At 31.0% G+C, this 27,937-nt stretch overlaps 3 protein-coding genes across 6 annotated transcripts; all 3 read right to left on the bottom strand.

Annotated features, from left to right (window-relative positions):
- Positions 1–445: 445 nt before the first annotated feature.
- On the bottom strand, positions 446–7,162 carry LOC114420119 (mitogen-activated protein kinase 16). Of its 4 annotated transcripts, none has more exons than XM_028385980.1 (10): positions 6,440–7,162; positions 4,581–4,989; positions 4,313–4,440; positions 4,163–4,222; positions 3,632–3,781; positions 3,392–3,547; positions 3,099–3,310; positions 2,427–2,528; positions 2,109–2,287; positions 446–1,290 (listed from the first exon to the last, which is right to left on the bottom strand). In XM_028385980.1, exons 1-10 carry the CDS (start codon positions 6,461–6,463, stop codon positions 995–997), a joined length of 1,716 nt encoding a protein of 571 aa, XP_028241781.1. In that variant the 5' UTR covers positions 6,464–7,162; the 3' UTR covers positions 446–994. The 4 variants fall into 4 exon arrangements, with proteins under 4 accessions (XP_028241781.1, XP_028241782.1, XP_028241785.1 ...); XM_028385981.1 differs by having other exon boundaries at positions 2,127–2,287; positions 6,440–7,161; XM_028385984.1 differs by lacking the exon at positions 446–1,290 and having other exon boundaries at positions 2,127–2,234.
- An 8,325-nt stretch (positions 7,163–15,487) lies between these two features.
- LOC114420120 (40S ribosomal protein S15a-1) lies at positions 15,488–17,006 on the bottom strand. The gene is made up of 4 exons (XM_028385985.1): positions 16,852–17,006; positions 16,591–16,732; positions 16,329–16,489; positions 15,488–15,904 (listed from the first exon to the last, which is right to left on the bottom strand). The coding sequence occupies exons 2-4, from the start codon at positions 16,721–16,723 to the stop codon at positions 15,806–15,808; spliced, it is 393 nt and encodes a 130-aa protein (XP_028241786.1). The 5' UTR covers positions 16,724–16,732; positions 16,852–17,006; the 3' UTR covers positions 15,488–15,805.
- A 6,453-nt stretch (positions 17,007–23,459) lies between these two features.
- On the bottom strand, positions 23,460–27,937 carry LOC114420121 (endo-1,3;1,4-beta-D-glucanase-like). The gene is made up of 7 exons (XM_028385986.1): positions 27,576–27,937; positions 27,453–27,474; positions 26,697–26,823; positions 26,355–26,445; positions 26,142–26,231; positions 24,907–25,010; positions 23,460–23,939 (listed from the first exon to the last, which is right to left on the bottom strand). Exons 1-7 carry the CDS (start codon positions 27,724–27,726, stop codon positions 23,799–23,801), a joined length of 726 nt encoding a protein of 241 aa, XP_028241787.1. The 5' UTR covers positions 27,727–27,937; the 3' UTR covers positions 23,460–23,798.

The raw sequence follows: 27,937 nt of genomic DNA on the forward strand, positions 1-27,937 counted from the left end.
ACTTTGGTAAGTAGCAACATTTAGGTTAAATGTTGGGTACCGCTGATGAAGTCTGTTTGATGTTTGATCAGTATGGTTTTCGCATTAGTCTTTTCTATATTTTCTTTTGGTCTTGTATTTTCAATGAGGGACAAGTTCGGCTGTGATGCAAACAGATGGATTTGAACCTGTAAAAGAATTCAAATAAGCCATGTACAGCTGACAAAAGGTACCATGCGTGAAGAATCAAGATTGGAAGAAAGCCAGCTGACTCAACCTGACCGGAAGAAACTAAAAATTATGAGAGCAAAATCCCTAATGATTGCCAGTAGATTGTTCACACGAGATTCCGTAAGTGTGTAAGTCTGAAGCAACTAAAACAAGATGTAAATCTTATCCATTATCCTAAAGACATTTATAAACATTATTAATATACTCCCACAATTTTCAATGCTTCACAGCATAATTTCTAATAAAAACTTTCTATTTATTGATTCCTTAACTATTTTTAAGACCAAATCCCGTTTCTAAATAATCTTCAGAGAGAGAGACGTTACAGAAAAAGAACTGATTATTTGACTACAAGCCACTAGGTTATAAAACTACAATATCATTGTTATGGATGGTGCCCAAAATAAGAAGGCTAGGCAATTATATTCAGCAAGAGAATAGAACAAATATGTAGCAGCAGCTGCACTGCCATCTTCATTTCATGCTTTTCAGATCTTTCATTCTCTGTTTTTAACGAACTAGACAGCAAGAAAATCATAATTGCACCATGTCGAACCTTCCAAACTTCAAATTGGTGGACCGAATTGCAAGATCTAATAAAAAATCAGCTAGAGACTTCCTTGTATTCTAATCCCTTTAGCTCTCTCATCCTTCGATATTGTCGATGCTATGGCCTCTCATATCTTTATTCAATTCAGATGATTGATCTGCGTTCCGTGTAGGCCAAGAAACCTGATATGCTGACACAAAGCAGTTGCAGGACACAAATTCAACATTTCCAAAATCAATACCAATTACCACCAGGTCCCCCTAGAGCAGCAGCAGCAACTTTTTGTGTTATGTGTTGAGGCTTAGTCTGAAGTCCATTAGCACCTTCGATCACTTCTTCTGCCCTCTCACTTTTACAGCTTGGGTTTCGTCTTGGATATGAACTGCTTGGAGCAGCATACTGGGCTGAAACAGATGGATTTCTACCCATCCTCCGCTGCTCAGCATCAGCTGTAACTGCTGCCCCACAGTTGTTGTAATGCAATATTGAACCTACAACTTTTCCGGGCCGCGCAGCAACACCTGAAGCAACTGAACCACAACGGAAAGAAGCAAACTTAAAATCCACGCAATGGAAGCATCTATTAATAAATTTCAGATCCAAAGATGAACGTACACAAGTGTAAGGGAGAACAAATGTATAAAGGACAAGAACTGAATAGCAACATGACATTCTCTATGAAATCCAAAATCTGTAATATCACCATCTCCTATAACCCATTCTACATCCAATTCTCTGGATCCAGCTCCTCTAAAATGAGTAACTAACTTTAGAGGTAAAGTAATTAATTTCAATAGTTGATGAAAAAATCAACAGACAATGTTACATGCACAAACACATGTATAACAAATCATGGATGTGTTCAAGTGTGCCTAACACAGAATATTATGCCAAAAAATAAATCATCAAAAGAATCATAACAAATCCACAGCTCTATTTCATTAATACAAGTCCTGCTGCTTTCAGCCATTCACACATAATTCCCATCAAGTGACAGAAGCAACAAGTTCACACAACCAGAAACATACTTCTTATAAAGCACATTAATAATGGCCATTAAATTTTAATTTATTTTATGGGTACAGATTCCATACCTGACCATCAACTTCGATGTCACACACTGAGACTGGTCTTGCAGTTCAAAATTACTAGTACTATTATATTATATATTATTGAGTTATAATATCTCTGCCAACTGTCTATGGAATATATTTTAATTTATAAAGGGTTCAAACTTCAAAGAATGATGAATCAAATGTAACAACCAGAAGATAATGCCTTCCATGCACATATGAGAAGCAGGAAAGAAGAAAGAAAGGAGGAAATGGAGAAGCAGCAAAATACATACTACGATCAGTCATCACACCTTGAATATTTTGAGGAGCTTGTAAAGGAAGCCTGGTCATTGGGATACCACCAGTCCTGTCCATGGCTGGCTTCTCAACTTCTTTGATGATACACTTGGAGATATCATCTGCAACCTCAGCCATATTTTGTCTTGAGTTATCAGAATACAACACACATGGCCTGCATTTACAGTCTCAACTCTCAAATCAGCACAGTTGGTGCAGTTCAAGAGAACGAATGGGTGTGCTGACAAGATAAAAGAGCAATAGCTAAAGAAAAAAGCCACATTTTCCAGAAACATTTAACAAAATTCGAATACCTAGGTAATGATGCGTGTTGCCTCTCGGGTGGAGTAACAGTTCCAGCTTTTCCATAATGCTCCTCAAGATATGCAAATTGTTTCTTGAAGTGGTCCACAGCACTATTCGAAATATATGTTAGGATAAAAAAAGAAAAAACAAATGCTGAACTGATTGCTATATAAAGTAGGATAGCAAATTTATATGCTTATAAAAACATGAAATTGCAGTCAAACTTGTATTTCGACAAATGCAAAGTCCTGGTAAAGTTTTCAAAAGTATTTATTAACAACATTAAAAAGTAGGCATCAAAAGGAAATGCTTAAGATGTTTGCGGATCTAGAGCAGAACAACTTAAGCTGATGTTGGGTGGAGAAAACATAATCTTATATCAGAAGATGTTGGATGGCTCACAAGTAACAATCAAATTCTCTCCAACGATAAACAGGGAATTCATTAGAAAAAGGGAAAATGAAGAAACCAGAAGTGGAGAAGAAGAAATCTTCCAAACACCTATGTATGAAATTAGTTAAAGGGTAGAACAAAAATATTGACCAAATGTTATTATTTTATAACAGTATCAGGGGAAATATCAAACAATGTTGAATTTATAGATCCCATCAAGTGTTCAAACACATGCAAAAGAATGAGAAGTGAAACAGAAACTTTGGTTCAGGTTTGGACAATAGTACCTTGGATACATGAATCCTGTTGGCTCTTCTCCCTCTAGATGTTCTTTTAACATCTTTGGATGGTACTCCAGAATCTCTCGGTATATAAGCTCTCGCACATCTTCCTTTGTTATCCTACGTCTCTCGAATTCAAATTCCATCTTGGTAACTGGCTGAGCAGAAGGTTCTCTCTCAACCTTGGCCAAGCCTTTAAAATATGGATATGCTAGAGCCTAATTATATCATGCACAATATTCCCATTAAAGCTAAATGCGATGTGTGGATAGTTAACAGCAGATGGATGGAAATTCAACCTCTTCAGCAGTAGGTCGATCCTTAGGTTCAAATGCCAGCATTCTTTCTAACACACGAAGAGCAAGGGGGTCTACATTAGGAAACTTTTGGGAGAAAGGAACTGGCTTCTTCTTACGCATGCAACACAAGTATCTCCGAGCTTTCTCATTCCGTACCTGTTAATATACTGCCAAGGTTATATTAAGTAACAAAATAAAGGACACAAATTTGCTAGAAGGATTGGCAAATGAACAACAGACCCTAGCAATGGCTTCAGGAGATGGTGTTCCAAGAAAATCAGTCATGAGGTCCAATTGATGGACAACATTCTTCCCTGGGAAAAGAGGTTTTCCAGTTAAAAGTTCTGCGAAAATGCAGCCAATGCTCCATATGTCTATAGCTGGGGTATACTGAAAGACAAAAGATTATAACAACATTGATTATCCATCTTCATTTCACAAACACTAGCAACCATTAATAGGCATGGTTAGAGGGATAAAATAACTCCTAGTCTCGACACAGGTTTTGTATGTTTAACGTTATAAGTTGTTAACAGAAGTTAAAATAAAGGCATGGATAATTTAATTTAAAAAAAGTCCTGAAGCGAATTTTGTAGGAGCAAGATCTATAGCATAGCATCAACTTTACAGATGATGATAGTACAAAACTTTAAGGGGGGGGGGGGGGGGGGAGGAGGAAAGCAATGTGCCCAAACTTTTAGATTGCAAGCTGTGCTAAGTATGAGATAAACAGAGCAGTCATCCAGGATAAATTGGTAACAGATATTGAACCTTGGAGAAAAAGGATCCACACAATTCAGGAGCTCTATACCACCTTGTTGCAACGTAATCCTGCAAGGAAACAAGTGGGCATAAACAATGCATGATGACAAGAGGAAAGCTATGTTGAAGGTGAGTATTTCAGAGGCAAAAGATTCTTACTGTCCAAAATATAGCAGTTGGCGTATCATTGAAAGCCACTCTGGCAAGACCGAAGTCACAAATCTTCAGTTTGCAGTCAGCATTTGCTAAAATATTTTTTGGCTTTAGATCTCGGTGAAATACATTTGCTACAAACCCATTAAAAAGTTTAAAATCAGCCACAATGATCATGTGATTCAATAATTAGCTTTTATAATAAAACATTAACTATGAAAAAGCTGCATTAGGAATCTAAAAATAAAAACTAGCTAAATATAAAGATCATAACCTGTGTGTATATACTTCAAGCCTCGAAGAAGCTGATAGAGAAAAAACTGATAATGCTCTGGAGTCAAATCATCATTTGCTTTGATGACCTGATGTAAATCAGATTCCATAAGCTCAAAAACAACATATATATCTTTGAATTCCCTTCTAGAAGGAGGTAACAAAATATGCTTGATCTCCACAATATCAGGATGGTGTAAGAGTCTAAGAAGCTTGATCTCACGAAGAATGCGAGTGGCATCAGAAACATGTTCAAATATGTCATTGATTTTCTTTATTGCAACCTTTTCTCCAGTGTGTGTATCATATGCAGAGCAAACAACACCATAGCTTCCTTTACCTATTACTTCCTCTATTTTGTATCTACTCCCTTCGCCGTATTCTGTAAAGAAGTCTATATCTACAGACGACTGCATAAACATAACAAATTAGACTTTGTAATATACCAAGCAAAGCCAAAGTCATGATTTAAATGAGCTGCAACACATATATGAGGCTCCATATACACAAGTTGCAATCTCAGCATCTAAGGTTTGTGTCGATCCACATAGAAGAATAAAGCTACCTAAAAACTTAAATTAAAAGGGAAAATATTTAAAATTATAAATTAGATATGCATAATTTATTCAAATAAAATTGAATTTAAAAATTCAGAGAGAGAGAGAGAGTCAGAGAAGTTAGGAAAAAGATGTCACATTTTAAGAGAGTGAAGTAAGAGATTAAGCTGAGAGAATTTATTCTAATTTAATTAAATTTAAATTTAAATTTAAATTATATACATTTATTATCGCTTGAAAATATCCACTGCATCTTGTTGATGAAAACTTGATGTTTAATTAGCCAAATAAACAGGGAAAACAGATAATAAGGAATCGACAGGGAATTATTAATTAAGCAACATGATTTCTTCGTAAATGTTTAAGGCTCATAAGAGGAAGAAAAAGTGAACTGAGAGTGTTATCCTAAAAAGGAAAGTTTCAACAATAACATGAACAAAGTCTTGTATCACTTGGTGAGATCAGCTCAGAAAATGTCATTGGTATTGGTCAAAAACCTTTCAAAACTGATGGGAGTTGTGTTAGACCTCGTTAGGCAATATAAAACTTTTCAAAACTGAAAAATAACAACTCTGGCTAGGGTGGTAGAAAAGGAAAGTTAAAGCAGAAAAAAGAATTGATCGGTGATTTCCAGTGAATAAGCCGCCATGTATGACGTAATTGATGGAGAAAGACAGAGTTAAAGAGATTATATCACTCACAAGAGTAAGGATTCTAATTTATTATATAATAATGAATGAAGTATTCCCCATGCTGTTTCATGAAAAAGTTTCCTGGTTGTTGTAATGTTTAAACTGACATGAACAGTGAAACATTTTTTGTTTTTGAAAGTATCCATTGCAATGGTCTGCGTTCAGTAGATAGGGTAGAAACCAAAATCGCTAACAAGAAATGAAAAACTTTCTGCAGGACTTCTTGTCTTATGTGCAATAAAGTAAAAATAGAAAGAGATGTAAAAACAAAAGTATGCAGTGCCAGGGATTGGCTTTTAACAGAGTCCAAAGGTATTGTGTGACCCGTGTAGCCGACAGTGGGATAAGACTTTGTTGGTACTATTGTTGTATGTAGTGCCAGGGACCCACGCGATACTAGAAGGCATGAAAGAACAAAATCTCAATACTAAGAGTACAAATCCTATCCATACTATATATAGATGCAGAAATTACAAAACAAGGAGCAATCACTGTCTTCAATGTCCACCTAAAATACCCCCAGCAATATCAGCCAACAATGCAGTACAATTATGCTACATAAACACACATGTACACAAAAGTGTGCAAATATGTTGATCGAGTAACTTTACCTTTTTTCTCTGATCATGCGGCATCTTGAAATTTAAGCATAAAACTCGTCAATGATCCAACAACCCCCTCAACCGCAATAATAAAAGAAGTGCAAAAAAGAAAAATGGATAAATTAAGGAGTAAAAAAAGAAAATAAAGACCTTCAGAGCTCAACAATAAGAAGACAGACCCAGTAAATTTTGGCGGCTAAAATAACACCCGCGATTGTAACAAAGGAACGTAAACTACACTACATAGCACTGTATTGTATAAGAGACGGAGAATTCGGAAGAGGAAACAAGAACAACATAGACAATTTGGCGGAAGTACCAAAAATGTAGCTGTAAATGCCCCAGTTACAGATCACGCTGGAAAACGAGTTATTCTAATCAATTAAGCTGAGAATCAGCGGAAAAACTAATCTTGTGGCGATGATCACTAACAGGGCTAAAGGGAACGAATAAAAAATAAAAAACAGAGACAGAGAAAAAAAAATGAGATGGTGAGGATTTTAGAGCCGAATAAGATTCGTTTTTTGGTGTGGAGAAAACTGGGAATTGAAGAAGCGGATTCTAGAGATTAGAAGGAGAATTGAGAGGGAGAAAAAGTAAGGCTTTTGGATCTCAGAAAGAGAATCGGAAAGACAGAGAGAACATGTAATGTAGTTGAAGTTGAAGAATGGTGTGGTGTGGTGTATTAAGCTCAGAAACAGAGACGCGCATAATAAAGGGAACAAGACTGGAAAATAATTTTAGTTATTATAATTCCGAGATGACTCTGATTTAAAATGACAGGTATTACAAAAAGGACATATTTGCCACTCCTTCTTTTCTCCTCGTTCTACCATTTTTTTTTTTTAAGTTAATTATTTTTAAAAAAATATTAAAACATGTTGATAATATCACCCCAAACACTTGGATCAACAAGCGTAAGACTAATCTAAGTTAACTAGTAATCTCAATTTTAAACAGTTAATATATAACTACGTTAATCTCCACCGAAGTATATTGCAAAAATCATTTTTAGAGTAATTTATATTAACTTAAGTTATGTTAGCATTTTCTTACAAATCTTCTTAATATTTTATGGAAAAGTATTAAATAAAAAGTAAACACATTTAATATTTGAAAAACTTTAAAAACATTCAATTGTGTTTTTGTGCAAACGAGAAGGAGAACTAGTGCAGTAAAAAGAATTATAAGAAATCAGAAAAAATAGTATTATTCATATTGACTTTTACACTGCTATTCAATATTATTTGGTTTGCTATTTTATTTGTAAAGATTTTTCTTTTGTGAAGATTTCTTATGCGATTTATAAGACTTAAATTAAAAGTAGTATTTATTTTTTATAAGATCTAATTCATAATGTTACTTATATTAATTATTTAAAATTAAAATATTCTTAATTAATTGTAGTAAGAAATAAATTAGTAATTGAATTTTATGAATAAGAATGGATATAGTAATTTTCAATAATACTGTGATTGAATTTCGTAATTTGTTCGTAATTTCTTTACATTGAAACCTGTTCTTGCATAAGGCGTTGCGTGGAAGAGAGTTGGGTGAATTCATAGCTGATAGTAATTGGTACATGACTAATACCAAAAAAGTTGTACATGTCCGACTCATTTATGATTATTAATATTGAATGCAGATGAGAAGGTGATCCGAAAATAAATTGAGAAAGTGGATAAATTAAAAAGGATAAAAAAAAAACACGTACTAGGTTACGGTTTATAACAAAAATAAATAAATGAAAATAAGTATCAAATTTTGTAAAACAATATTTAATAGTTTCCTATCAAAAACATTTTTTTTCCTTTAATCATATCAAATCGTTCTTCCTCTCTTTTGCATTACAAAAAAAAATCATTCTTCTTTTATTTTTATCTATATACTTCATTTTCTTGATTGTTTATCTCTTAATTTGTTTTCTTCATCTTTGTTTATTTAAAGAAATAATAAATAATTAAAAAATCATTTTGCATCACAATATAAATTGTTTATTAAAAATGTAAATGTGATTTATAAACTTTAAAATATTTATTTATTATAAAATTCAATTTTAATTTGTATTTTTAAATTTCTATATATTTGCTAAAATAGGAAGTGTAAGAGTTATTTTAGTCTCTTTGACTATATGTATGAAGATAAGAAAAATATTTTTTACATAATATTTTTTATCGTATCTTTATTTTTCTTCTCTTAAAATGTTACTTCATTGATCCAATTATAATTATCATCATAGATTATTTTACATAGATGAAGAAAAATTATCAATTATTGAAAGAGAAAAATGATTTTATAAAATTAATCTTATGATCATTAATTTTTTTTATTCATCATTAATATTATAAAGAATATCAATAAAAATAATTAATATTATATTAAAAAACTAATATAATAATTATTATATCATTTTTTTTCTTAAACAATGATTATTATAAAACAAGAGTAAATAATAATATTTTTTATAACAATCATAATTAAAATCTTTATTATCCTACTAGACTCCAAATTATTCCCACAAACTTCAACTTTTTATACCAATTATCAATCTAATCGTTAGTACAAAAATTAGCCACACTTGCTCATAATATGAGATGCCCTATTGTATACAGTCTGTACACTATTCTTCTTCTATTATTTGAAAGATAAAATAGTAATGTTATTATTACTGAAAATGATATTGCACACGCTTTCTGACGGTTGACAGAGAGAATGTAGCTAGCGAGAAAATAAAAGCGGGCCCACCACATGACGTAGGCACGTGAGCGTCGCAATGCACTACTGTGCGTGTTCCTACCGCCTTACTTCGAGTTCGAACACACTTTTTATCTATCTGAACCGATTTTTAAATTAAAATTATTTGATTTAATAAAAAAATATCGTAAACTTTAAGTTAATTATATTAAATTTGATATATTATTTAATTTACAATTTCCAATTATAATTTTTTTTATTATGAAGATGTAACTTTTCCAAGCTACTATTATTATTATTTAGTTGTTGATATTTTTTATATTATTTCTCTTATAAATATAATTTCTTAAACTTTAATAATTTCTCTTGTAACTTAACTGATTATATATGTTTATCACGAAGGTGAGATTGTTCCAAGATTTTTTCATTTATTTGTTGTTGATGTATTATGCGTTTAATTATTCTTTTATCTTAATTATTTCATGCATTGTTAATCTTTCAAAACACTAACACGTCATAATTATCCTATAAGCCACACTGTTGCACCGTCAGTCATCAATTGTATTTTCATAATACTATGTGCCTGCCTCTTATTTGTATTATGAAAATACTAGAATAAGGCAAAAACATTGTAACCCAACACAGAAATCTTATATACTATTTGAATTTTCTTACAGAATTATATATAAAATCTCCCGAACCAAATAAATCGAGCAAATCATAGCAGCATTCTTGAAGTTACGCCATATAAGCAAGCTAGGTTCAAATTATGCTGGTGCTCGACATCCAAAACCTTTCTGATCTTTTTTCAGTGAATTGGGTGAATATTCATGATTTATATTCTATGTCTTGAAGTAAAAGTGTGAGGTGAAATTCCATATCGTGAAAAAGTTAGATATATAAGTGAGGAGAAGATTTATAAATCTGAATCTTAAGATTTTTTTATTAAAGTGTGTTGTTAAATTTTTTTATGTGATTATTCATGGTTCATTGATGTAAATCTTTTCAATTATCACATCATTCACCTTGAAAAAATTATATTTATATATGTCCAACTTTTAATCGAGGCCACAAGATAAACAAAAAAGGAGAAAATAATGTGTTCAAAGTTGAAACCTCAATATTTTGTTTCATGTATTTGTTCTTTTGAAAAAGCTAAACTAGAAACATACAAAGAGGCCCAAATGTTCCTTTCCAGCATAGTCGTTGTAGATGTGAGCTGTGGGTAGAAAAGGCTTCACATTTTCAAATAGACAGGTTCTCATGTGACGCTTTCCAATTTTTTCTTTCAAATAGACAGGCAGACAGTTTTGTTTCTTCTGCATGACCTGCTTTTATATATTTTTTTTTATCACATTTTACTTTAAAATTGGATAAATTGGTTTTGAAGTGTTGAACTTAATAAAAAGATGTATGCCTAAATTAAATTAGACATGAATTTTATATTAAAAATGTGTTCTAGATTTAACTCAAAGTCATATAAGCATCAGCAAGTCAGAATCTCATGTCACCACAAGTTACCGACTGGGGGAACTACTATTATGAATTTGACTTATGCCAGACCTAGCACAATCAGACGTCATACAAGCACCAACAAGTCACTACTTCATGCCACCATAAACCGCAGACTTAGGAGAGGGTTTATGCACCATCTAAATTACTGGTACATATAACATAAAATGTATAATTCTGATTTTGTCATTATGTAAAATTGTTACGAATTATCAATCCATAGCTCTCAATCTCTATGCGACTTACGAATTTTATAAAATCTATTATTTTTATTTAAAATTTATATATATAAAAAATATATTATTAGATTAAAATTAATTATAATAAATTCAAAAAAATACATTAATAAATTTATGTTAATAATGTATTTTTTTACATATATAATTTTTTATTAGATCTATAATTTTTATTTACAATTTATGTATGTATATAAATTAATTATTAAATAAAATTTAATTGTCACAAAATTTATTATATAAATTTACAAGTATATTAAATATATATTAAAAATTTTAGTGTTATATATAAAAATATTAATTATTTTATAATATAATTGACTTATTAATTCAGTTGGTTAAAATGTTGTACTAATAACATAAAATCATCCGATATGGAGAGTTACTTTTTAGATATATAATTTCTTTTCTTGAAAATCTGAACTTTTTCAAATTAAACCCAAAAAATTGAAAGAATTAAGATTTTTTCTTACGACAAATATTTTATGCAAATCTTTTCGAGATGATCTATACCATACTTGAGTCTCCCAAGGTGATATATATAAGTTAATAGTCTTTTTTGTGTTATATTATACGCACATTGAGAATGTAAATAATTATAACCATATACATATAAAATAATAATAATGGAATGTCAATTCTCAAACTTTATTTGTAAAGTTTCGATTCTTTAATAATCAAAATCCAATTATTTATGAATTAATCCATGTTTAAGTAGTCAAAAAGACAAACAATTTAATATTTTTTTGATGACAATTTACTGTTGAATTATATCCTTTGCCTCCATAAAAAAATAGAAGAGACTAATCTCAAGGCAAATGATCTAAAAACTCAATCTCACTATTCTTAAACAATTTTCTAAAGTTAAATTTTCTTTTCACACTATTAGAGATACAAACATAATGGAAAAAATTGGATCCAAAAATACAAAAACAAAAAAATTCCCGTCAAACTACCAAATCAAATTGGAACAGGCTAACAAAATATAAGAAATCAAAAAGCTTAACATTTCCTTCTATTGAAAAACTAATTACTCAATTCTTGTGAATCCAATCAAATAAAACACAAATAAATAAATAAATTTAAATATTTAATTGAAGAAATTTTTTATATTAATTATAAAATAAATGATTTGAATTTAATTTTTTAATATTTAATTATAATTTACGTTAAAATTAACGTTAGCGACGAGATCTATTTGTAGGTCGGCCATCTCTTCTTATCAAGAGGCACAGCAATGGTCTTCCTCACAAAACAAAGTTTAAAGCTGGCATACACAAAATTAACGGGAAGAGATATGTCTGAGAAATCCCTTTCGGTTAAATCAAAGGCAACAATAACATGTTTTAATACATCTTGACGAGAAGCCAACCAATGAATGACACCGTTGAAAAACAAGCCGAAATCCGAAACAAAACGATCAGAGCAGCCCTCGTAAGACAAATAGGGAGGTTCAATTTCTTTCCACGCATTGCCTCTGAGTGAGAAATAATACTCCACATGGATCACATGCTCATCTGGGTGAACACCTGTAAATGGATTGAAGATGCAAGAACTTTGATTGCAGTCCAAAAGTAAAAAAAAAAACCCTGCAGGAACCTACAAATCGGTCACCAAAAGGTTCTGGGAGCAGAAAGAATAATCATAAAATGATGCATTGATGTCTATGGATAGGATTTCAGGAATAGAAGAGTCTAAAGTCCGTGCGTTCTGCAGGTCAAAATGTGAAATTGCAAGGTGTGGATCAGAGATGCGAGAAAGCCATGACTTACACAGTCTTAAAACGGAGAGTAGACTTCACCGGCAACCTCAACATATGAGATACGAGATGCTCACGCTCAGGTCAGGGTGCATAATCTGTTCCTTCCTGTCTGAATTTAAATTCCATATATATTCAGGACAAAATCGCACCCTGTGTGTCCCAGCCTCATTCAGTATTCTATTTTCTAATAACTCTGCGTTAATAATATTTTTTTTTGGATTTAGTGTATGATAATTTTGTAAATGATATTATATTATATTCATAATGACTAGGAGAACAAAAGGTGCATGAATAGTGTCTTTCTATATTTTTTTAAATAAAAATAAAAGACAAGAGAGAAAAATGAGAATAAAAGTTTTAGTACCCTGCTAATCATAAAGCAGGACCCAATTTTAATTTTTAAACCAGAATTTCTCACTTTTTTTTTTATTTCAAACTCAATTAATTCTATCCCACCATTTTTTGAGATGCTTAGCTTCTATTGCAATCTATTACAGTATGATAAGAAAATTAATCTAGTGGATCCTTAATTAAAAATCTACTCCCAATTTTACTTTTTCACCTATTTTTGCACGTGTCAATCTTTGGAATAATCTCCCACTTTTTTTTCTCTCTCTACCTTTCATTTTTTAAATTTATTTTCTTCTTTCTTTTTCTTATTAATTTATTATTATATGACATGTCAAAAAAATTTAGTTAATAAAACGTGATTTTAATCTTCAATTTTTAAATATTTGAATTAATTTAAAATAAAAAATGCATAAAAAATAATTTATTCAATAAAAGTTATAGAAATAAATTTATAATATTTTTGTCCAAATTTAAAATTGAGATAGTTTTAAATCATATAATCATTTGTAATTTAAAATGTTTACTTTAAAATTTAATTTCATTCAGTTTCACATTATTTTATATTTAAATATAAATACAAAAAAAAGTTATCAAAATCACGGGGACAATGAGATTAACTCTGATGTTTGTAAATATAAGTAAATTATACTGCTTTAATGTTTAGTTTTTCATATGTTCTTTATTTAATTTTAAATAAATAATTATATACATAAATTCATTTTAAAACATGTATAAAGACGAGCGCAACTATTCGAACAAGTAACTGATTAGTTTTCTTAAAACTCCAGTTTTTACTAATATTTTTTTTTAATCTTTTATATATAAGATTTTACTGTATATTTTTCTCTCCTTCCACCCATTAGGTAAGATCTTATACTTTTATCATCTTGTTTTTACATAAGTTAGAATTTCTTTATTTTTTATTTATTATTATTATATCTGATCAATTTTATAAAAAATAAATGATAGTATAAAATTTATAATAACTTGTTCTTATAAAAAAAAGCTAAAGGTACATAATCCTTGACTATAATAATTTTTAAAAAATAAACAAAAAGATAATGAAATAAATATGAGCAATCATAAATTAATCAATCATAACACTCTTCTTTGAATATTCATTATTTAAGAATATGTCTTACAAGAAAAGGTTCAGATTGTGTAACCCACAAGTGTTGCTGCTAGTTAGAAATTAAACCCCTCATAATTGGAGGACAAATTCAGGCATTATGTTTCCCAACCTCATTCGATATTATTATAAAATATTATATATATATATATATATATATATATATATATATATATATATATATATATATATATATATATATATTTATGATTGTGTAATAATAATTTTTATTTAATAAGTAATAATTTTGTAAATAATATCCCCTACTAACGTATGATTGTATGAGTCTACCTACTTTTTTAGACCTGTACAGCTCTACTCTTCCCATATTCATTTTTATTTGGATATTCTCTTTTCTTCTCTTATGCTTTTAATTTTATAAAAATTCAATGGTTTAATGTAATTGAATATCAGAAACTTCAATATATATCGATAGAACCAATCTTATCCCATATTGAGTTATGATTTTGGATTTAATGAATGACTATATCAAAATTTCAAACCAAATAAAAACAAAGATATGTACCAAAAAAGACAGATTTAATTTTTCTCGTCTCTAATACAAGAACTACAAATAGTCAAATACATTTTATGAATATGATTTTTTTTAACCACACTTATGACTTTTTAATAGGATTCTAAAGCATCTTTACAATCTTCAATACTTTTGATCAATTACAAAATTAGTCTTAGTTTGGAGCATCATACTTCAAAGATACTTTGCAAAGATCAAATAAAAGTTTGATAACAGATAGGAAAGTAAATGTCTAAAAAAGTCTCAAAAGTTTGAGTGAAGATGAATGGAATATCTATACATCATACTAAAATATTACATAAAATCTATCAAAATTCATTATAAAAATAATCTATCAAAAGCTTTTATATTTTTTTTATTAAAGACCTTTGTTAAGTAGGACTCGGTTTAATTGGACAATTGACCATACTGCTACAGCATGCCGTGTAAGGAATGAAAAATAAAATACGCAAAATAGACCAGAACTGGTAGCTTTTAATGAGACGGAAAAAATCATCTCAATCGTCACAGAAAGTGTATCCAAAAACGCTGTTCGTCCACACCCCTTTAAAAGATGTACATTCTTATGGCTAGAAATCACTTTTCTGATTAGGCTAAGCAGTAATTGATTATATAGCACTCTATAGTTTACACATACTACTAATTGATGTGAAACGTGAATGCCTTCCTGGAGGGTCTATTTGATAGTTAAGTGCTTGTCGTTTAGAAATTCAAACTTCACAGTATTTAATTATCTAAAAAAGGGGTTCATAGAACTTCAGAGACTGCTCCAAAGAATGGAAATAGCTTGAAAATTTCCTTTTAATATCAAATTCGAATCAGCATAATTTAATAGTGGTTTTTGAACATGAGAATTCAATCTATTCAATGAAATATCATGACTCGCCCACACCAACTCAAACATCGCCATGCTCCCACTTTCTAATCAAAGTTCTCACTGTTTAAAACAACTTGGCCAGTACATTTTGGTATAAAGAAAAATAATGATAAAAGAAAATAAAAGTTATAGTTACCAACTTGGTTTTGCAAACAAAATAAGGAACATCACAAAACAGCTCCTGCTATGCTTGATATTACTAGGGGCCTAGCATATCCTCCATTACAATCCATGAATCTCAATTGAAATTCCTGACATCCTCTTAATCGAAATTAAACTCTAGTAGAAGAAACCCAGTACCTTACCACCAACATTTTTTCTCCTAGCTTCTTCGTGATCCATGATGCCGGCAGAGGTAGTCAATACAATATACCCAAACTGCAAAATTAGTATAAATCAAAAGGTAAGGGATAAGTGGAGGAACCATTTGTATTCAACATAACAGAGTAACCAATCAGTATAGTTCAATGGTTAATCTGATGATATTGAGCGAGTTAAAGTCACGGCACCGCTACAAATAAATCGACCTTAGTATATAAGCAATCAGACTTGACCAATCTAACTCAATCCTTGCATAAAAATTTCACAACATAGAAGTAAAACAATCATCACAAGGAAGAATCAAACCCTTTTATATGAAGGACCATAGTTCTGATCTTAACAAAATGGTAACACAGATAAGCTCTTATTCCATGGCACTATACAAATGTAAGACCTCACCTCATGGTGTGTATAAAGTTCATAGAAACATGCATTTGAACACAGCACACAAAAGGGTATGAAAAAAATAACTTTAACTGACCTGTCTTGAGGGGAGAAGCCTAGCAGTCCAACCTTCAATCTCTTTGACGCCGACATCAAAACGGGGACTAATAACCCCACACTTGTTCAGTCTACCGTTCAATTCAACCACGATTTTACCAGCCCTGTGGTCATCAACATACTCAAACTCTCCAATGTATCCTAAACAAAAAATCACCCGAACACAACAACAATTTCAATACACAAACTATAATAATTAAACAGAAAATAAAAATAAAAACTTTGATTACTGAGAGATATACCGTGCTTCTGCATCACCAAAAGGAATTTGATAATGACTTTGGAGGATGGCCGAATCATGACTTGGCGCTTTCCCCTTTTCTCAGCATTGTACATGCTCTTCAGAGCATCGTTCAGCACACTAACCCTCACCATGGTCACTCGCTGAGACGCAAATTTCAATTAGAATCAAACAATTTATTATAATTATAGCGGCGTAAACCAAATCACACAATCCGAATGGAACCACTTTATGAAGAGAGAGAGAATAGTGTTAATCTTACCGACAGACAAGAGAAGCCTCAGGGAAGGTGCGACGGTGCTTTTCCGTTCAGAACTGAACGACAACGATGAAAACACGCAAATAAGTAGACTCACGACTCTGTATATTTAGGGTTTAGGAGCTTCATAACCTCTTGTTGGGCCATATTTGGGCCTGAACTTGCTGTATTTTTGTTGGGCCATCTCGTAGGCCTTCTTATATATATATATTTTTACATTTTTTCCTATTTAAAGAATAATGTCCTCCAACTCATAGCTTACAGACTAATCTCACTGTTGAACGTGTTTATAGTTGGTTCAAAAGAATAACATTTAAATACTCTCTTTGCTGAATAAATTGTTTCTACTCATGTAAATATAAATAAAACATTTACACCATTGCACTAAATCTTTTGGATTGTAAGCCTTCCTATATTGCATTTGCGCACGTGCCTTCATACATTATCCTGAAAAATATTTATTTAGGTCCTTAAGAGTTTAAGACTTTGTCATTTCAGTGCGTTAAACTACACAATTTCAAATAAATTATTAATTTTTTTTATCTGTTTCATCTATTTTTTTTAAGAAGTTCATCTAAATTTTTAACTTAACTATTTAATTTAATGCCGTTTTGATCCCTATATATATATTAATATTATTACTCAAATCACATTTTAAAATATTTTGGACTAATGTGATTGATCAATTACACTTTCAAAAATTTATTTGTTTTAAAGATTAAATTGGCAGTATTTACTTTCTTTGGACTGTTAGGCCCTCCCCGTAACCAAGAGAGAGATTGAAATAATTATTTACTCTTATCAGTTACGAAGTTAACTCAATGAGCATCTACAATTCTACTAAACATTGCAGAGGTCAATATAATTATATATATATATATATAAAGAAAATACTGTTTTGTTCTTCACTTTTCATTAAACTTCTTTATCCATTGTGGTTTTTGAAAGTCTCATCAAGTTAATCATATTAAATTCTTAAAAGATAAAAAAATATTAAAAACCAAATTTAGCAGTGTATGTTTTCCACTAGTGGCAATGCTCACTGTCTCACTTTTTCTCTCCATATTTTGGGATTATTTTGTCCTTTAACTAACATTATAAAACTACATTACTATTATTTTTTAACTGTATATATATAAAAAAATTACCCCACTAACTACAGTCTCGTTTAAGCTCCATTTTTTAACAAATTTATAGAGGCAATATTCACTTTTCCTCCTTTTCCCAATATAAATAACTATTATAATAGTAATACCCTCTTTTCATCTCCATATTTTTTGAAATATTTTATCGTTTAACTTACATTAATGTATAAAAAAATCTTTTAACTAACATAGTTTAAAGTGCATAGAAAAAATACCCACTAACTTCTTTTTTTACAAAAAAAATAGCCACGCACTCTCATTTAACCTCCATCTGTTTTTTTTTTTTAATTAAAAAAATACAATATAGAGAGGTACTGCTTGCCTCTTTTCCCTTAGCAATTAGCATAAGCATAATATAAGCAAATTACTATGTTGAAGTTGTCGTCACCATTTTACAGTTAAACAAATATATAAAGGAAATTCGGAAGAATCAGGAAACAATTTTGGGCAAGATTTATATCAATAGAAAAGAGAATCCGTATTTGAAGGCACTAACTAATGTTTCCAGGGAAAATGTTCTTCTGTGCACAGTTGCACCAGCCGAACAGCGTGTCCTTTTGTGTTAGTTTTGCTGGAAACAGTGTTCTTTCCCCCTATCGAAGAACATCCCTGCAATGAAGATCATTAAAAGCCATAACCTAGAACAGAAATTGTAACATATCTACTATGATCTGCTAATTCCTATAATGCTAAGAGTGTGTAATCCTGTATAGAACCAGCAATGGATTAGCATAATTGTCAATCAGTTGCTTTTTCATTTTTTGCAATGTTTATTGTGATACTCTGTATTGGTTCATCCAATCATCACCATGTAGGCATGTACCAACCTTGAGACATACAAAAGTGTCAAATCTAACTAAAGTCTCAAATTTAAAACATAACAGGCTGCAACAAATACAGTCAAAGGCTAGAACAACAAGTTTGTATGTCTAGATTTTATGCTTCTATTTCTGCAAATTTCTTATTATTTTCACACACAACAGGCTAGAACAATCAAAGGATCAGCACATTTTCCGCAAACGAGCCGCACAAATGAAAATGGATAAACAAAATATTTTCAACTAGTGTGGAGAAACCAAAGGGGGAGTAAAGTGAAATGCGGTAGGATTAATCTTTGAAAAGGAAAAAAAAAAGATTATCTAGATAAATGTATATAAAAAAGTAAAATGGGAGTAGGTTAGCAATTGGGGAGAGTGTAAAGCTTGCTGTTTTGTGTTGGGCCAACTCGAAGGCCTTCTCTTATTGCCTTAAGACCTATTCCTTAGCTTTTGCTTGGTCAATCGTGAGTTTGAGTCTCCTATATCTCCTCTGTGTGAATCTGAGTTATTGCTATATAACAAGTACAAGTTAGTTAGTGCCTTAAAAATGAAGAGATTCAGTCACATAGGAAAAAACAGAACGCAAAAGATTGTGGTGCATCTGCAACAGGATCAGATATGAGAGAAAGCCATGACTTACACACACATTGAAATCTTAGTTTTAAATGTGTATAAGTCATGGTTTTCTCTCATATCTAATCCCCACTTTGCAATATCTCATTTTGAACTAGCTGCCACACACACGCACACAGAGACTTTGTGTTCATACTCCGAACTCGATCCTCTCCGGTTAAATAAAACTGGAATGTGCAGCTTACAGATCTAACCATTCATGCATATTTTTTTTTATATTTTATACATTAAATTTATCAAATATTAAAATAACTAACAGCTGAGATTTCAAAACTGCAGAGGATCTTTTTCCTGTTTGCTCCTTAAATGCTATCCATAGACTTCAATGCACCCCCTTCACGTTGATTCTGCTCTTGTTGCATTAAAGCTCAACCTTCTATTTCTCAATACTTATTATTATAATTTTGCTGCTTCAAAGCTCGACTTTATGTTTGCCAATACTTATAATTATAATGTTCGTATCATAGGTGTTCACAGAGCTATATATTGGTCGCCTATTCAGTCATCCACCATGAGATTTACGTTTTCCATATTTCTCTGTTATTTTGGTAACCCATTAAAAGAATCGGTTATTCACATGTTACAACAGATTTGTTCTCCATAGGTTTCTGGTTTAGCATTATATCTTGTTTATGTCTTAGGTTTTTGTGTGGTTCTTATTATGTGCAAGAAATTGGTTTGTACTAAGGTTGATATGTTGTTGTTAATTGTGTGATAACATGAGAATGTGCACAATTTGCTTGAAGTAGGAATATAGTTGTTTAGTTAATGGGGGAATATATTACACCCTAAATTAAAACCTTTTTGTTTGTGTGTCTTTTTTAAACATTACTTAAAGATCCTAAGGTTTTCTTTTAGTTGATTAAATTTTTATTCTCTTAAATTTTTTTATGTTTTAATCCTTGATTAATTTTATATCAACAATCTTACTTCTTTTAATTTTTTTTTGTCTATTTTTAGTCTCTTATTTATTTTTATTACTTAAAATTAATCCTTATTTTACCAATTTTTAATCCCTTATTTATTTTATATCTTTTATATCTGGATCTATTTTTGATAAGTTAATTATTTTGAAGCAGTGTGCTCCTTTTCTTAATCTGACTTTTATTATCAAATGCTTGTAGTAGTCTCCATGTCAAGGATTAACTTCTCTTGTTAATTTTCTGAATCATAAAAAAATCTCATTACTAACATTTTAGAAATGAAATATTTTAATGTGCTTTTTTGACAAACTAATAAAAAATTTCAATATTAAATTTAATTAAAAAAGGCATTAATTAAAGTATAGCATTTCATTAAATTAAAAATTATGTAAGAAATTTGTAAATCTTAATTATAGATAAATACAGCTGATAACATTATTTTATCATGTATAAATATAATTATATGTCACTTTATTAAGAGTGATATCATTAAGAGAGTTAAGAATTTATTAAAAAAAATAAAGTTAAGAATTTGAGTTTTTAAATATGGTGAGAAATATGTAAACTTTGTTTAGAATTTAATATTTATGTATTCACAGCCTAAAACAATTTTATAATGTTATCTAATCAAAATTACTATTTAAATTATTTTAAAAGTTAATAAATTTATCATATAGGATGAATTATGATTGAATAAGTAAAAATTTTTACATGATTAATGTATATTTTTTTTTTCAAATATAATTTATGATAAGATATTTAATGGACTATCTCAATATAATTACTTTTGATATATTTTAGTTTTAATCATAATCTCACTAACAATTGGTGATAATTTGTATATTAATTTTGTTGATACATACAAATATATACTAAAAAAATTATTAATGATAAATATAAATTAATTTAAAAAATCTTAATGATTTATATATTACTATTTTTTCTTATTTATATAATTAAACTATTGCATGAAAAAAATGGTTATATACTCAAAGAGTATATATTTTTTTTAAATATGATAAATTTATTAAATTTTATAATAATTATTTTAAAAATCATCGATAAATTTTGATTGGACGATAATATGATCATTAAACTCATATTAGATATAGTAAAATATAAAAAAAGAGAAAACTATTAGAGAAGGAATAGTTGTAATTTGCATTTCTTATATTTATTATATATGTATTACTATTATGTTAAAACGAAGGAGGCAGGCGCGGAGCATGAGACGCCACAGGAAATGATAAATCAAATTCTTTTGAGGTTGCCCGTCAAAGTCTCTCCTCCGATTCAAAAGTGTCACTAAGTCATGGCTTTCTCACATTTCCGATCCGCACTTCGCAACTTCACATTTTGAACTATCTGCAGCACGCACAGAGAGAGCCATGAATATCAAGTAGCCAAGCAGTGAACTAGAGAGGCATGGATTACTCTACCTATTTTAGCAGGCTGAATGCTACTTGCTAATAAAATTAAATTTGTTAATCTTTAGCCTTTCTTAATGATTAAATTGTTTAACAATATGAATTTTCTGCTCTTACTGTGTTTTTAGGTGTGGGGAAAGTGTATTATGTGGTTTGTAATATTGCATTAGTGTCAATGGAATCAATAGGGAAGTTATACCTGGGATGATTCTCTCACCCTTTCGTTTTCTTGCTATTTCTTCCATTTACATTGCAGTGGGGTGTCAAGTTGGTCCCAGCTTAGGTATTGAAGTTAGTGATCACGTATCCTTTAGTTAGTTTTTTTACTTACTTTTGGTTTACACATATAGCTTTGGAGCATTTGATACTAAGAAGTCCATCTTTTTCAAGAATTGGTTGTTAACGTCCAGCTTAATTCTTGAAAGGTTTCTGGTTCATCATTATATCTTGTTTTTGTTTATGGCTTAGTTTTTTTTTGTGTGGTTCTTATGTGCCTTTTAAGAAGTTGGTTTGTACTAATAAGCTTGATGTGTTGCTAACTTTTTGTGTTTTCTTGAGAATGTTCTTATGTGTGTGGGTTTGCTTAGTTGAGAGATCAAGAGAATGTCTTGTAACTTCTCTCTTGTTTCCCCCCACCCCCACCCATTGGATATCTCCCGTCCAATTGTAGCATGCATTTCATTCAGAATCTGTCATCTGCTAAAACTATTATTCTCAATGTCTACATGTCGTAGATTTATCCTTATAGCTGCCCAACTAATGACTCGAGATTTGATTGTCATTGTTGTGTAAGCTTTATTTTTCTTAGGCAAAATGACTCTACTTGTAAGGTGCTTCTGATTTGTTTGTATTTTTCATATTTTTCTGATCGCATTCATAGGTGTAATCTGGTTTTGATCTGCGGAGTGAACATATAAGCATTGTATAACTGGAGGCATTCATTGGATGCCCTGTGATGATTAGAGACTATCCAAAGGCTTGCTACTTTCCCCCTCATGTTCTGGACGTGACATATGGAAGACGTTAGAGGATGTCACTGGAAATGTTTTTTTAAAAAGGTTAATGTAAACTTCATCTGGAAGGAGTGGCTAAGAAAATAGAGTACAAAAGATTGCGCAAACGTATGTATGCGTTTTATAATGGTATTGAACCAGATACCCTTTTATCTAATGTGGTAGAAACAAAAAAAGCAAAAATATCTGTTAGTTTGTGATTTTAAGAACACTAGAAAAATATTATCATGGAACAATGCTCGCATTTTTTGGTAAAAAATTTGAACTTATGTGGATGAATGATGATGCAGTATGCTCTCAGACATGAAGACAATGTTCTTTTTACAAGCAGCCTACTAAGGCTATTGTTTGGATTTTTGTTTGGGGTGTTCCAAACTCAATTTGGAGAGTAAACTTAGTTTTGTGACATACTTGGCTATCTCTAAGAGTACATTTGCACCCTTATATTTTGCCAAAACTACTTCAAAATCAAGTTTGCCAACTTTAACCTAACGTACACTCATGTTATAATATATCACCAATATGGCTGTTGTGATAACGCAGAACTTGAATTATATGCAACTTTGTTAGGTTCATTTTAAGATTATATATGCAAAAGTAAAACTTGAATTACCACTTATTGAGTCAGGTGAGAATTGAGCAACCATAAACCAAAATAAAAGAAAAGGCCCATTTGATGTTACGAACTGAAGAAGGTTGTTGCAGATGGAAACATGAATTTAAAAGAAAAGAAAAGAAAAGCACAACCATCGATCTGCTAGTTGTTCCCATTTCCACAATACATTTTTCTTGTCAAAACAGGATCGAAATAGCAAGACTAAGTAAAGGAAATGAAAATGGAAATCCACAAAAACCGTTACAGTTTCGAGATCAAAGGAGCACAATCTGCCTTCAATTAGTGAAAGCATTTATTGCCGGCCACCCACTGTGATCCACCGTTGTTTTATTTAAGTGAGACTTCACTGGTGGATCAAACATCACATAAGATTTCTCACTTTAAATGTTTATGAAACCAACCTATCATGATTTGATGAGCCTTATCTGCAGCCTCTACAGCTTTTGGATCTTTAGGGTCGTACCTCACTGTCCAACCGTGTGAGACGTTAGGAAATATTTTTACATAACTATCAATCTGCACAAAAGCAAAATTGGTACACAAAGTGATCAGCTACAATATAGATTTGAGAAAATGTGCCCATTAATGACCATAAAAAGAAACTACTTTGACAAATACAGCATTGGGATAACTAAAAAGTGTTAAATTAATTGCCAATTCTGATTAGTCCGATGCACAATTGTACATGTGTACGCAAAGTTTTTCCTAAGCATAGATAGCAAGAAAAAAAATGTGTAAAAGCTAACCATACTTGTATGTCTGAAAAAGAAAACAATGGCTCCCAAAAATGAGAGGATAATGGTGACACCCTGGCAATTAGTGGACGTCTACCAGAATGGAATGTTAAGAAAAAGAGGCTTAAAACCAATTTATCAGACCTACAATTAGTGCCTTAGTGGAATGACAAACCTAAGTGGCAACAACTACAATGCAGTACACGAGTACAACACAAGATAACGCACATTTTGATCTTAAATAATTTCCGGTTCATATACATGTTTGTTCCAATGTGGTTGAGGCAGAGAGATTAGAGATGTTGTGTTAGGGTAAGTAGCATTCAATACATGATTTTCTGTGGCTATGAGTGTATTTGAACGTTTGTACATTCCACCACAATTTGAACAATGGAGGAATCTGAATCAAATAAGATTTTTCTTTAAATTTCAGAACTCCTTGATCATGGTAGTATTAAATGCATTCTGCAGTTTATGCATCCAATGCAAAGCTAATTAGCAAATTGGGGCCCTTTTCTCTTCACTTCAAAATTTGTTATTCTAACCGAAAATTAAAATGATAGTTAATGAGTCAGGTTTTTCAAGCTCAAAATAACTAGTGCAAAAAACTTGTTACGGATTCTAAAAACAAGAAAATATTACTCTGTGTGTGGTTACCAATTACCACAAAATGATAGCATAAGCAAATACATCAAGGTAATATAAAATGACAGTACATAACCACAAAGAGAAAATAAGATTCATCTGACCTGAGGTTTAGCCTTTAGGGCTTGTCTAAATTGTTCTGCAAGCTTTGGAGGAAAAGCAACTCTGTCATTCTCAGCTCCAAGTATAGCAATTGGAATCTCAACACCTGAAAGTAAGATTAACAATTAACTGTTTTTTTTTATTTTTTTTGAAAGGCCAAGGAAAGAATTGTATTAGAGACCTTGATGTTTGCTATAAGCAGTAACAGTACATTCGATTAAAAAAAAAATACATAGCATAAGTATTCAAGCATAGCTAACATGCCACGTAAAGGCCCAACAAAAAGAAAGATACTCTAGTGCCTTAAATTCCTACCACCGAGTTATAAACCAATCCCAGCACCAGCAGCAATATATTTCAATCAGGAAACTGATTGACAATTAACTGTTAGTAGAATACAAATATCTCAGTTACTGATTTAAGAAATTCGCTTTTGATTGCTTCTTCTACATCTTTATTCAACCATTCAAATAAGCCAAGTGAAAGAGTATGTATCGTAAAAGCTCACAATAAAATATACTCATTGCATGCATTGGATTAGAGTCAAAGACAACAGGAAAGGAGATTTTAGAAAAAAAATTCAGACCCACTATTGTCGTTACAGGTTTTGCTCATCTTTCAAACAAAAATATCATTAATGATCTTGAAACTTTTAAATCATCCCCAAAGTGGGATGTGACAGTTGGGGACAAGGAGTTTCATGGTCTAATCCAAAATTGTCACCAAATCTATTTCTATATTAAAATCAAATATTGGGAAAATGTTTCCTTTTGCTTAAATTTTTATGGGAAAACATTATCAGCCAGAAGTTTCCCATGGAATTTTTTTTAATAAACTTTTCCAAACACAAAAAGTAAATCCTAACATTTACTAATTGTAATATTATGACAGAACAGCAGATGTCAACTTAATCTCTGATAAGAAAAGAGAAAGAGAAAGGGAACTACTGAACTAGTCACTCAATAGATAATATACAGATACAATAACTAGCCAAAAATGTTGTTTATAACTTGATGAAAATAGATTTTTCCTAACAAGCACTAGGTATTGCTAAGCATGAAGACAAATGACCACTTGGGAAGAGATGAACCTCTTGCATTAACACCTGTTTAAATTGATGCATGACAATTGACAAGAAGCTCTGACTATAGTAATTTTTTTTCTTAGAAGATACTATGGGAACCCTAAACAAAGAACATGTAAATTAAGAAATAATCTAAACATTGAAAACTCATACCACGGATGTCATCCACTATGATATATGATGGATGTAATAGCACAGAAACTTGGATATGTTTGGATTTCCCGAGGTTGGTAACGGTCTTAGCTGAGAGAAAGAAGAAAACATATTACATTCTGTGAGTTTATAGTCATACCTAGTGTTAGCTGAAATTGCAAGATACGCAAAGGAGAAGAGATAAAGAACACCAGATAGGTAGAAGGCACTCACCACCCCAACAAAAACCAGCAGCTCCAATAGCAGAGACACCTTTACTTTTTAAGGCTTCAATAACAGGTTTTGCAACTTCAATACCTTTTTCCTAAAAATATAATATGTATGCATCAGAATTTATTAACAATTTAAAAAGAAGTCATAATTTTTATACATCTGAAACAAATCATAATATTAGAGTTACAACTGAAGTCAAACATCTGAATCCTCTTGCAAAATCAGATAAGAAAAATCAAATAAGAACAGCAAGATTGAATTTTGAAAAATCGAAACACCATTTTTTTTCTTGCTAAATCAATCATTAAAAACCAAGTATTATTAAGAAAGATAAGAATTAACCGGATTATGATCTTTTAACCAAACATCTTTCGGCCTTTTCACATTCTCAGGATCATAGGGTTCCCCATTGAAGAAGTCAGGAACCACGACATAATACCCAGTAGCTGCAACCTTGTCTGCAATGTTCCTTCACAATATATAACAGAGTATTATTTATCAGGAGAATACTTTGCATTTAGTATCATAAAAAGAGAAAAAGACAATAGGCAAAGACAGCAATTCAGCAGAATGAAGCAGCCCATTCTCTAGGTGGATAACATACCAAAACATAAATAAAATTGTAGGAGAAAACAAGACATCCCAATAGGAAAAAAAAAGTAATTATATAAAAAATGCACCATCTTTGGAGATTAAAAATCTAGCTAGGATCTAACATTCTATATACAGTATAAGACATTTGTTTTAAATGAATCACGACTCAATTAACTACACTTACATGTAGTTTTCAATCATTCCCCTTCCAAAATTAAAAATTTATCACCGCTAGCTAAAACACATGAGCTAGCTGATGGTTTACAGAGGAGAAATTGATTCAAATTTGAAAATTAAGGGACCAAAATGAATCTTTTAAGTTTCAAAAGATAAAGGACCTAAAGCATATTTTGGCCAACTTTTAAATTCTCATAAGCCTATATATGATTGAACAATAGTATCCAAGGAAACATGGATTTGCTCCAGCTGTCGAGCAGATAAGCAAAACATAAAAACTTAGTAAATTAGGCATCGAAAGCAAACATGAGAATTAACCATACATACCTTAAAAGTGGTGGTTTAAATCCTGCACGATAAATTGAACATGTGAAGTTAATGAAGATATTGGCTACAATAGAAGCAAGCACTAGATATACCAAACAAGGAATTCAAAAAACTAATGAATACCAAAAATATCAGAGACTAGAATTATGGCGAGGATGGAGAGAGGGGAACCAGTGACGTAAGAATTAACACCACCGATATTGATAACATGGCCAACCGCACTAGAGGAATTTAGGATTGATGGCGGGTTTGTGTAGCACTCTTTTCCTAACATTTTTCTTTCTCTCACAGTATTCTTCAGCTATGCCTCTTGGTGGCGGCAGAAGGTTTAAATGGTTTGATGAAAGAAGAAAAAAGAGCCAACCTTTTTAAGGTTATGTGGTTGGAAATGATGAGTGTGAGGTGAATGTGAAAACTGTTCTTACTACTAAAGCTTTTTTAAAATTGTTTGAACTTGTTACGGCTGAAGGGTAAACTTTGATAAA

The sequence above is a fragment of the Glycine soja genome, chromosome 7 (assembly GCF_004193775.1).
Source record: "Glycine soja cultivar W05 chromosome 7, ASM419377v2, whole genome shotgun sequence".
In the NCBI taxonomy this organism is placed as follows: Eukaryota; Viridiplantae; Streptophyta; class Magnoliopsida; order Fabales; family Fabaceae; genus Glycine; species Glycine soja.